At 47.7% G+C, this 12,254-nt stretch overlaps 1 protein-coding gene across 1 annotated transcript; it reads right to left on the bottom strand.

Annotated features, from left to right (window-relative positions):
- Positions 1-2,130: 2,130 nt before the first annotated feature.
- On the bottom strand, positions 2,131-7,464 carry LOC140392855 (caveolae-associated protein 2-like). Its single transcript, XM_072478597.1, has 2 exons — positions 6,573-7,464; positions 2,131-3,689 (listed from the first exon to the last, which is right to left on the bottom strand). Exons 1-2 carry the CDS (start codon positions 7,062-7,064, stop codon positions 2,892-2,894), a joined length of 1,290 nt encoding a protein of 429 aa, XP_072334698.1. The 5' UTR covers positions 7,065-7,464; the 3' UTR covers positions 2,131-2,891.
- Between the last annotated feature and the right edge of the window lie 4,790 nt (positions 7,465-12,254).

Here is a 12,254-nt window from a genome sequence, read left to right on the forward strand (position 1 = left end):
AATGGTATATGTCCCTCCTGGTAACGTGTTTAGATAACAATCATGTGTGCATAGCTTATGGAGGAGAAACAGATTATAGACGATTGGGAAGCTCTTTGAGATATATAAATGTTAACGTATAGTCAAGGAAATTGATAGGGGGCAGACAGCCAAATACACAGAAGGAATAATCAAAGAACAAAGGTCTAATTGACCAGTCCCTGAGAAAAAAGGGAGGCAGTTATCCTCTTACTGTCTCAGGAAGCGAACAGGCCAGTTTCCAGCCACCAAACATGAAGGCCGAGTTTACAGTAAACAAGCTTCTAAGTCTTAGAGCCAAGGCAATGCTGAATTTGAGGAAAGTCTGGGCAATGCAGAAAATCTTTGTAACAGCAGTTTTGACATATCTTCACTGGATTTGGAAAGAGACCATTCCCAGATTTGACTGTCACCCCTGTATCATGGTGTGGTAACTACAGCTGTTTTTTCCAACTTGGATGTTCTTTGGGTAACAAGGGGAGTCTTATAGAGTTCAGGTATCGTAGTTATATTGTGTAACATGGGGTATGTTCAATATAAACTGTGTGTGTTTACTGTTTCATATCATCATAGAATTTACAGTGCAGAAGGAGGCCATTCGGCCCATCTAGTCTGCACCGGCTCTTGGAAAGAGCACCCTACCCAAGGTCAACACCTCCACCCTATCCCCATAACCCAGTAACCCCACCCGACACTAAGGGCAATTTTGGACACTAAGGACAATTTATCATGGCCAATCCACCTAACCTGCATATCTTTGGACTGTGGGAGGAAACCGGAGCACCCGGAGGAAACCCACGCACACACGGGGAGGTTGTGCAGACTCCGCACAGACAGTGGCCCAAGCTGGGTGAGAATAGAGTAGTCCTGTTTGTTTGTATTTGAATTTTCTTTAATAGTCTGTAAAACGTGAGAATAGAGTAGTCCTGTTTGTTTGTATTTGAATTTTCTTTAATAGTCTGTAAAAATTGTTATGTGGTGACTGGGTTATTTATTCTCTTTGAGGCTTCCCTTATCTCCTCACAACAAAACAAAATAAAACTGTACACTTCCATGAACTGTTGTTCCAAGTTGGGATCCTCTCGCAGAGAACATCAGCATGCTTTGTGACAGTCTATTAGTAACCCCTCTTAAAAACTCATTATTTGGTTTCCCTATCCCTTCCACCTCTGCAAAGCCTCGGCTCATTTGTCTAGATTAACGGTTGTAAATAAATACGAGTTGTTTTTGTTCAACACAAAGGTACAGCACATTTCTTTACCCACAATGATTCAATTACAATTTTATCCAAAGGAAGGGGGCAAAAAAAGTAAATCTCTGTTTTAACCCAAATGTTGCCCTCGTTACTCAGAATCTACAATGCTGAGCTAGTAGTTTTATAATGCAACTTATGGTCAGAATTCAGCTTTTACTGACAGGTAGAGGAATACAATTGTGATTAATGTGTGATCCTACAGGAATGGTATCTTGTTTTCACAATCACAGCTTGTCAACACAGTCTCCTCTGTTACATAGAAATGCTGGCAAATAAACAACATTTTACATGATCCAACTCTTGAAGATGTGCATCAGTGCCTAAACTGTCACTGCAATGTATGTTTTAGTATTCTGCTGCTCGTCACCATCAGACTTACTGTGTTTGAAACAATGGTCAATTAATCTGGCTAACAAGCGTAACCACCTATAGGAATTAAGCATGAATGTAGGAAGATATATATTCTACACAGTTTTTGAAATAGACAGTGGTCAATTAATATTATGGGGCTTCTTCTGGTGCAGTGGGTCGCACCCCCCCCGCCCCCCCCCACCCCACGACTCGATGGCCAAGGAAGGTGTGTTCATAATGTGGCCAAATAGGTTGAGTATCAATCTGCAAAATCCTTCCAACGTGCCAATGGCAGTTGGTAACAGCAGGAGAGACTCCTGGTCAGCCATGCTTGATGCACCCTTCAAGCTCAGAGCCCTGGCAACAGGCTATGGACTTGTTCCAGGGGGAAAAGAACGTTGTTGCGGGAACAGGTGAAAGTCTGCCATGTCCCCATTAAGTACGGGGGAAAAAAACAACCATTAATATAATGCTATTATAGTAGGAAGGAATAACAGGCAGGAATCCACTTTTTATTTATTTTTTATTTGGATATTTAGTTATGATTATAAAACATTTTTGGCTTTACTTTTGTTTAATAGCAAACTGAAAATTCAGGAAGAATGCTCACCAAGCAATATATTACATGTGAAAATTATTAGCTTATATATTTATTGTGCAAATTTTATTCAAAAAAGCTTTCCTCAATCAACAATAAAAAGGTGAAAGCTGAAATCCATCGCATTACATAGACCATGAAATGACACCACTCAGCACCAGGGTAACTGAACTGCTTACATTTATACAGGGAGTAATATACAGTACTACTTCCTTTGTAGGCAGTTTCTTTGAGTTCATCAATATTATGCACAATTATTTTCTTTTTTTTTTAAAGGAAATTGGCATTTACCTAAAAGCTATGACTCAAAATAGAGCATTTGTATGTAGGAAATAGATACATTTCAAATAATTAAAACATAAATTGTTTTGGTGTCTGTTTTACAACTTGCATTCACACTTATAAGTATAAAACCGAAGTAACACAAACTTTGTCCAAAGAATCTCTAGACCATTTTTGCCTCCTCGCCAAATACACACTTTTATAAACACAGCCCAGTGCCATTTCTCCATATCTGTTACTCTCTTATCCTTTACTTTTCACTTTCCCTCTCCCAATATGCTCTAACCGAGCTGGGCACTTCCCATAGGGTTACAGTAGCAAATAGTAACTATCGTAAGCATAATTTTCATATATAAACAGAGATTCATTGATCCACTCTTCAGGGTTTTAGGCTGTTTGCTTTATCTGCAAAACAGCGGGCTCGTCTGGCTCTTCAATGTGCAGCTCTATATTTGGCCCTATATGTTTCACTTGGCCTTCTTGTTGGTCTTCAGGCAGAGTATCCAACAGAATCTCCGCCTCCTCCGTACTTTCTGCCTTCATCACAATGCCACGGTTGTTACTGCTTCCCATCACCAATTCTGCCTCTTTAATTTCCCCCTCTGCATTTTCTGCCATCTCTTTAATCTCTTCCGATGCTAAAATGTTGGGGCCCAAGTGCACTTCAGGGAAATCGCTATTTTCAGGAGGACCTGATGGATCGGCCTCCAGTGTAACAACTGTGTCACTGGGGCTCTGCGGAGGGGTCTCCCCATTCCTAATCTTTTTCACCTTGAAAGTCATGGGTGTAACCTTAAAGCTGGAGGTCTTTGCTGTCTGCAGCTTCTGTTGATTTGGGGTGAGTGACTTCTTAATCTTCTCTCGTCTTTCGGGAGACACAATCTTTGTGCCAAACTTATTCATCCTTTTTTCAATGTTCTCCCGGGAAAATGCTTTCTTGATGCTATCAACTTTCTTCATACTTGATCTCTTGATTTTGGCAGCCCTGGATTGCTCCAGCTTTTCAGATTTTTCCCCATCATGTAGCTCATCATTGTCTTCACCCTCGTGGATGTCTTCATCCGAAGACAGCTCCAGCGATCGAGGAATATCTTCCACTGCTTTGTTCTCATCCACACATCCTTCCGCTGCCACATCTTCTTTTTGTTTTTCAACAAAAACATTGGCTGGGATCTCTGCTTCATCCTGCAATGATTCACCAAGTATAAAAGTCAATAGTTGCTCACTGCCCCATAAACTTAAAAACTGTGGCTTTTTATAAAAAAAGCAAAACTACAGAATAAAACTGCTCCTTCTTCAATTTTCAATATTTTGCAGATTTTCAATATTTTGCTTCCTTTCAACACGTTTGCATTAATTGTTTCAATATGTCCTGCATCAAAAAGGCATTGAACAACTTAATAAAAAACACACACACACAAAATAGAGTGATGAGTACATCCACTGGGAGATATGTGCAAACTTCAGAGAAAGGCCAGTATAAACTTTATTTTAGAAATGAAAGCACAGAGGAAGACATCAGCAAGTTAGGAGCACAATGATAAACACTAAAAAGTGACCGAATTTGAGAAAAGTCTGGGCAGTATTGGAAGAACTCAGAATGAATGATAACATTAGTTGTCATTTGTTTAATTTGCAATTTGGTTCTGTTAACGTTGTATGTCTTGGCGCCGATTCTCCCTCGTCATTTCCAAACACTCGTTACTGATTGACCTTCCTAACTGCAGGACGAGAAATTAAATAAACTAACAAGTAAATTAACCTTAACCTTCGGGCATTGGTCAATTTATAACTTTTTTTCCAAAATCAAACTTGGAGGGTTCGAGGGAAGCTATTAAGGTCCAAGAAATCAAAAGCTGCCGCACATCACCCCTAATTATTTAAGTTTAAAAAAGTCCTTTGCTGTGACTCGGTTCCCCTAAAATCGCGTTCAAATGGACAGGGAAAATTTTCACTCATGTGAAACTTCAGATCCACTGCACAAGCGCCAAATGAATTCTCCACGTTTGGAATGTATTTTAAAATCTGTTCTGAGGTGTATGATTTCAAGCGGGACAATTATACAGTTCAGTCCTTTGCATTCCAACCCTCTCTCCACCCTTCCCGAAAAAAGGTCCCGGGTCAGCGGGGATCCCAGAGTCACAGCCGCAGCACAAGTACAGCCTGCCCTGTAACCCAACAAGTGTTTTCAGTGCAGATCGCCCGACACACCCCACCCCGTACCTGCTCACACACACCACCAACTGAGATCAGTCCGCCAAATAGCAACTTGAAGAAGTAATCCTTTCATGTCACCAGGATTCACGATAGGGCGCGGCCCTGTTGATTGTATTGCTAACATTTCAAACTGTATTGTGTGAAGGCAGACAGACAGTAGCCGCCCCAAAGAAGCGTTTACCGAACGTATTGAAATCGTTTGAAGGACCAAGTATGCCACTCGGTGCATTTATGATCCTCACATGTAATCGCTTCTTCAAAGAGTGTTTGCACCCAGCACTGATGGAGCAACTCGTAAACACCTACCCCCCAAAAAGATTACTTTCTGAAGTTCACAGAAACAGTAACTGACAGCATGGAGGTTTCTCAGTCTATCGGCACAGGCTTCTGCCAATAGTGACTGATGCCCCTGGGCAGCTACCCCCCAGTCCCCCCACCCATGTTACTGATGCCCCTGGGCGGGTCTGGCGGGTCTCTCCCCCCCCCCCCCCCCCCCATGTTACTGATGCCCCTGGGCGGGTCTCTTCCCCTCCTCATGTTACTGATGCCCCTGGGCGGGTCCTCCCCCATGTTACTGATGCCCCTGGGCGGGTCTCTCTCTCCCCCCCCCCCCCATGATACTGATGCCCCTGGGCGGGTCCTTCCCCTCCTCATGTTACTGATGCCCCTGGGCGGGTCCTCCCCCATGTTACTGATGCCCCTGGGCGGGTCTCCCCCCCCCATGTTACTGATGCCCCTGGGCGGGTCTCCCCCCCCCATGTTACTGATGCCCCTGGGCGGGTCTCCCCCCCCCCCCATGTTACTGATGCCCCTGGGCGGGTCTCTTCCCCCCCCCCCCATGATACTGATGCCCCTGGGCGGGTCCTTCCCCTCCTCATGTTACTGATGCCCCTGGGCGGGTCGTCCCCCATGTTACTGATGCCCCATGGGCGGGTCTCTTCCCCTCCCCCCCCCATGTTACTGATGCCCCTGGGCGGGTCTCCCCCCCATGTTACTGATGCCCCTGGGCGGGTCTCTTCCCCCCCCCCCCCCATGATACTGATGCCCCTGGGCGGGTCTTTCCCCTCCTCATGTTACTGATGCCCCTGGGCGGGTCCTCCCCCATGTTACTGATGCCCCCTGGGCGGGTCCCTTCCCCCCCCCCCATGATACTGATGCCCCTGGGCGGGTCCTTCCCCTCCTCATGTTACTGATGCCCCTGGGCGGGTCCTCCCCCATGTTACTGATGCCCCCTGGGCGGGTCTCTTCCCCCCCCATATTTCTGATGTCCCCGGGCGGGTCTCTCCCCCCCCCCATGTTACTGATGCCCCTGGGCGGGTCTCTCTCTCCCCCCCCCCCATGATACTGATGCCCCTGGGCGGGTCTTTTCCCCATCTCATGTCACTGATGCCCCTGGGCGGGTCTCCCCCCCCCCATGTTACTGATGCCCCCTGGGCGGGTCTCTTCCCCCCCCCCATGATACTGATGCCCCTGGGCGTGTCCTTCCCCTCCTCATGTTACTGATGCCCCTGGGCGGGTCCTCCCCCATGTTACTGATGCCCCCTGGGCTGGTCTCTTCCCCCCCCCCCCCATATTTCTCATGTCCCCGGGAGGGTCTCTCCCCCCCCCCCCCATGTTACTGATGCCCCTGGGCGGGTCTCTCTCTCTCCCCCCCCCCATGATACTGATGCCCCTGGGCGGGTCTCTTCCCCATCTCATGTCACTGATGCCCCTGGGCGGGTCTCCCCTCCCCCCCCCCCCATGTTACTGATGACCCTGGGCGGGTCTCTCTCTCTCCCCCCCCCCCCCCCATGTTACTGATGCCCCTGGACGGCCCTCCCTCTCGCCCTCCCTCCCTGGCCCCAATCTTACCTGGAAGATCAGCACTCTGAAGTTGTTTTTCTTCAGGAGCTGTGCCTGGTTACTTTCCAGCTTCTTCACTTGCACCGCCTGCCTGTCCAGCCGCTCCCGCATCTCCTTCACATTGTTGCTGACTTTGCGCGACTTGTCCAGCAGTTTGTTGACGGTGTTGCTGGTGGTACTGTGATTCTTGGAGAGTTTGGTGATGTCGCTCTGGATGCCTTTCACTGAGCTCTCCACCCCGATCTGCCGGTGCTCCATCTTCCTCTGGTTGTCCTGCACCGTGTCCAGCATGTTGACCAGCTTGTCCAGCAGCGCCAGCACAGTGATGGCGTTAACCTGCGAGGCGTCGCGCTTCGCCTCGCCCGGGCCGAGGCCGGGAGCCGGGCTGGGAGGTGGGCTGGGGCTGGCCTCCGGGCTCGGGCTGGGAGGCGGGCTGGGCTCCGTGGCTCCATGAACGGCCTGGGCGCTACTCTTCTCCGCTTGCACTCCGTCTTCTCCCATCTTCACAAAACTCCGTCCCCCTCCCCCCTGCTCAGCCCCAGCTCTGCAAACTCTCCGTTTGGTTCCCTTCTGAGGGGGGAAGTTGCAGACTGCAAAGACTCACACCCCTCTCTCCCTCAGCTCGGTACAGCCGGCTCCCTCCTTCCCCTGGGGCTGTTTTGTTGTAACTTCCCACAGCCGCTTGCCCGTAGCGACCTAGTTACAGAAAACTCCCAAGGTCCGGTTCTGCAGTGTCCGCCCAGCAACTCTGTCTTTACAGGCGGGGTTTGGGCTCCTCCAGAGATTATTATTTTTTCCATAAATGCCATAACATTTTTGCAAAACGTCTCGATCCTATAAAAGCAAATCATCAGGAGCCTGGCGCTAATCCCACTGCTGCTATTGGTTGGCTGCACAGAAGCGAGGGGGTGGGGTGGGGAGTGTGCTGGGTGGGTTTATCCTGGACGCTGCTCCCATGTTTCTAACTTAAATTGGGCAAATGCAGCCGCTCCTCACCAGGACACGCACACATTGCACACATCACTGACCTTTATACACACTGTATGCACATACACCGGACTGCAAAACAAACGTTAAAATCAGCTGCTTGTAATATAATAACAGCTGTTTTTTCCACCTTTTAAAATGTCTCAGGAAAGCAAACCTCGCGCGCTTGACTGATATAAAAGTATGAACTGAAATAAGTCATTGGAGTCAGTGTTTCCCCCAAAAAAACTTCCAGCCCTCGCTGGGAAAGTTGGGATGGCTTTAGTGCGATTGGAGTTGTCTTAATTCCTCCAGATGGCAGCAAAGTCCTTGCAGTGAAAATATGGAAAATGAAGGCGGGGTTGGGGGATATTTAGCCTCTGATGTAATGTGCTTGGAATAGTTTACCGAAGTACCTTTAGTTTACAGCACTCCACCCGTGCTCACTCGGGCGCCTGCCCTTGCAGTCCATGCAAGGCCCAAACATTCATTGGTGGTCAACTTATTTTTCATGTCAATCCTCCTGCCTCCCTCCATGTCAATTTTCGTTGCGGCAGCACGGACCCTTCCACATTGATGCTTGGAAAAGTTCCCACATCCTCCCACATATATTCCACATGTCGATAAAACTAACAAGCTGCCGATGCTGGAAATTAGGAATAAAGCACACAATTGCTGGAAATACTCAGCATCTCAGTCAACCTCCATGGAGAGAGAAACAGGGGTCTTTGCTACTTTTAACATGGTTAAATCTCGGAACTTGGTGCAGCCCTAAGGGAATGCCATGGACCACTCTGCTGATCTCTGCACGGATGTGACCCGATGAATGTTTCAAGCATTGTTTTTGGTTTTATTGGACATGTCATTGTTGCATTGATCCAGAGGGCGCTCGCCATGCCAGGCTGCGTCTGTGGAAAGAGGAATTAAGAGTTAACCTTTCAGATCTGTGAGGTTAGGTCAGAACCCGGAGATGTTAGCAGTGCTGCCGTGTGCTGGGGTGATTTTTATTGGTCAGCAGTCACTTTGAACCAGGTCTGAGGGCAACACTTGGAATCTGATTATCATTTTGAAACTGAGGGTTATTGGAACAAGACGGACAGTTAACTTCATGAAACCGATTGTGTAATATGTTACCCAGGCAGCAATAGCCAAACACCAGCGCTTAAATTTATGCACTTGCCTTTGTTTACACAACTGGTTTCCGTGTATTGTAGTTGTAAGTAAAGAAATAGCTCTAAGCAGGATGTTCTTCCGCAGCCCATGTGTTTGGATGGTTATTCACCTCATAGACACAACCCTGCAGTTAATTCTTATGTTGACTGAGCAAGAGTAGGTGCAGTCTCGATGGCCCGAATGGCCTCCTTCTGCACTGTAGGTTCTAAGTAAGCTAATTGTTAACTCCTTTTCTTGAGCAATTTCTCTTGACATTTTTTGAGCGACGTAAACAAACGTATCTTTGAAGAGCACAACTTTTTAACCAGTGACGATGGAGATCTTTTAAGGCGATTTGACAGATCCCACCACAATTTGCTATCAAAGGTGAAGTATTAAGATGGACTGGCTCCACCCAAGAGTGAGTGAAGGCTTTCTCAGCTGCCAATCCTACTTACACAAGCATTGTATGCTTGAACCATCTGTCCCTTCAATGATTATGGAAATGTATATCTCTGTAATTGGGTGTGAGTGTATGTCTGCCCGTCTGACATTGGTTATGCACCTGTTTGCCTGCATCCGTCAACCATTATGTGTGCCTGTTCCTGTTGTTGATTGTGTGTGGTGTTTGCTTGTTATTGTCATTCTTTTGTGAGTGTACTTGTCTGTCAAGCCTGATTTTGTGTCTGCCTGCTTCTCTATCATTGGTTGCGCGGATGTTTGTCCTTGTCATTGATTGTGCGTGCCTGCCTGTCCTTGATTATGTGTGCCTGACTGTCCCTGATTGTGTGTGTCTGATTGTCCCTGATTATGTGTGTCTGACTGTCCCTGATTATGTAAGTGTGCTTGTCCCTGATTGTGCCTGACTGTCCCTGATTGTGTGTTGTGTGTGCCTGCCTGTCGTTGATTGTGTGTGCCTGCCTGTTCCTGATTATGTGTTTGACTGTACCTGATTATCTGTGTCTGACTATCCCTGATTGTTTGTGTGTGCTTGCCCCTATTAATTCAAATACAACCCCCAAAGAATACAACACGAAGTACTCCTTAATATTTCCAAACAACACCCAGAGACAAACACCTTTTAACAGAAGCACATCAGGTTTACATTTACTACTGAAAACATTTATCATTCTGAATTCACCAAATGATCAAGAGATAGTCTTTTCATGGCAGAGAGATCAACAATACACTTGCTTTGTCTGGCTTCAGCTCCAACACTGAAAAACGAAACCAAAAAGACACAGACACACCCAAGCTTTTCTCAAAGTGAAACTAAAAAACAGAGCCAGAGCTCAGCTCCACCCACACTCTGACATCACTGCAGTAACATGAGCAGCCAAACATTTCTTAAAGCGACATTCTCATGACACCTCCCCCAAGAAAAAAACCCCCCTCAATTTCAAGATGGTTTCATTTTTCACCTTTTCACTATCCTTTAAGAAATGCACACAGTAAATATACTTTGTTGTTTCAAAAAACAACACACGCGACTTCCGGTTGCGGCGATGACCAGCTAAGCCGCACGTTTCGGCGGCTCCAGCTCAAACGGATCTTCGGGCTCTTTTAAGAGCCCCAACGGGGAATTTTTTCGGGATGAAACCCGGTGTGGGGGTGAGGCAACAGGTCCGCCCCCAACGGAAAAGAAAAATATCGGCGGCGGCCAGATCTCGAAGAATCCTCGAGGGCAGTGACAGAAGGAAGAAAGGAGCAAGGTGGCGGTGGCGGGAGCCCAGGCGACATGGTACAAAAGGTGAAGTCACACGGGATCAGGGGTGAGCTGGCAAGGTGGATACAGAACTGGCTAGGCCATAGAAGGCAGAGAGTGGCAATGGAGGGATGCTTTACTAATTGGAGGGCTGTGACCAGTGGTGTTCCACAGGGATCAATGCTGGGACCTTTGCTCTTTGTAGTATATATAAATGATTTGGAGGAAAATGTAACTGGTCTGATTAGTAAGTTTGCAGACGACACAAAGGTTGGTGGTATTGCGGATAGCGATGAGGACTGTCTGAGGATACAGCAGGATTTAGATTGTCTGGAGACTTGGGCGGAGAGAAGGCAGATGGAGTTTAATCCAGACAAATGTGAGGTAATGCATTTTGGAAGGTCTAATGCAGGTAGGGAATAGACAGTGAATGGTAGAACCCTCAAGAGTATTGAAAGTCAAAGAGATCTAGGAGTACAGGTCCACAGGTCATTGAAAGGGGCAACACAGGTGGAGAAGGTAGTCAAGAAGGCATACGGCATGCTTGCCTTCATTGGCCGGGGCATTGAGTATAAGAATTGGCAAGTCATGTTGCAGCTGTATAGAACCTTAGTTAGGCCACACTTGGAGTATAGTGTTCAATTCTGGTCGCCACACTACCAGAAGGATGTGGAGGCTTTAGAGAGGGTGCAGAAGAGATTTACCAGAATGTTGCCTGGTATGGAGGGCATAAGCTATGAGGAGCGATTGAATAAACTCGGTTTGTTCTCACTGGAACGAAGGAGGTTGAGGGGAGACCTGATAGAGGTATACAAAATTATGAGGGGCATAGACAGAGTGGATAGTCAGAGACTTTTCCCCAGGGTAGATGGGTCAATTACTAGGGGGCATAGGTTTAAGGTGAGAGGGGCAAGGTTTAGAGTAGATGTACGAGGCAAGTTTTTTATGCAGAGGGTAGTGGGTGCCTGGAACTCGCTACCGGAGGAGGTAGTGGAAGCAGGGACGATAGGGACATTTAAGGGGCATCTTGACAAATATATGAATAGGGTGGGAATAGAAGGATACGGACCCAGGAAGTGTAGAGGATTGTAGTTTAGTCGGGCAGCATGGTCGGCACGGGCTTGGAGGGCCGAAGGGCCTGTTCCTGTGCTGTACATTTCTTTGTTCTTTGTTCTTTATGGGGACCGGACCAGGAAGAATTCTTAAGATGGTGTGTGGAGCTGCTAAAAAAGGAGGTGCTGGCCCCGATGCTACAAGCAATTGAGGGGCTTAAAGAGACACAAAAGGCCCAGGAGCTAGAGCTCCATGTGGTGGAGCAGAAGGTAACTGACAACGAGGCCGAGATCCTGGGCCTAGCGGTCAAAATGCAGACGCACGAGGCGCTCCATAAGAAGTGCACCAAAAGGATTGAAGTCCTGGAAAACAGATCACAGAGAAAGAACCTCCGGATCCTGGGTCTCCCCGAGGGAGTGGAAGGAGCTGACGGCGGGGCTTACGCGAGCACGATGCTACGCTCGCTAATGGGAGTTGAGGCCCCCTCGGGCCCCTTGGAAGTGGAAGGGGCCCACCGGGTCCCTGCGAGGAGACCAAAGGCTGGAGAACCACCTAAGGCGATGATCGTGCGATTTCACCGCTTCAATGACAAAGAGGTGGTTCTGAGATGGGCCAAGAAGGTACGAAGTAGTAGATGGGAGAATGCGCTGATACGAGTGTATCAGGATTGGAGTGCGGAGGGGGCGAGAAGGAGGGCGAGCTTCAATCGAGCCAAGGAGGTGCTGCACAAGAAGAAAGTGAAGTTTGGGATGTTGCAGCCGGCGCGACTGTGGGTCACGCACCAGGAGAGGCATTACTATTTCGAAACGGCGGAA

This window comes from Scyliorhinus torazame, chromosome 2, assembly GCF_047496885.1.
Source record: "Scyliorhinus torazame isolate Kashiwa2021f chromosome 2, sScyTor2.1, whole genome shotgun sequence".
NCBI classification, from domain to species: domain Eukaryota; kingdom Metazoa; phylum Chordata; class Chondrichthyes; order Carcharhiniformes; family Scyliorhinidae; genus Scyliorhinus; species Scyliorhinus torazame.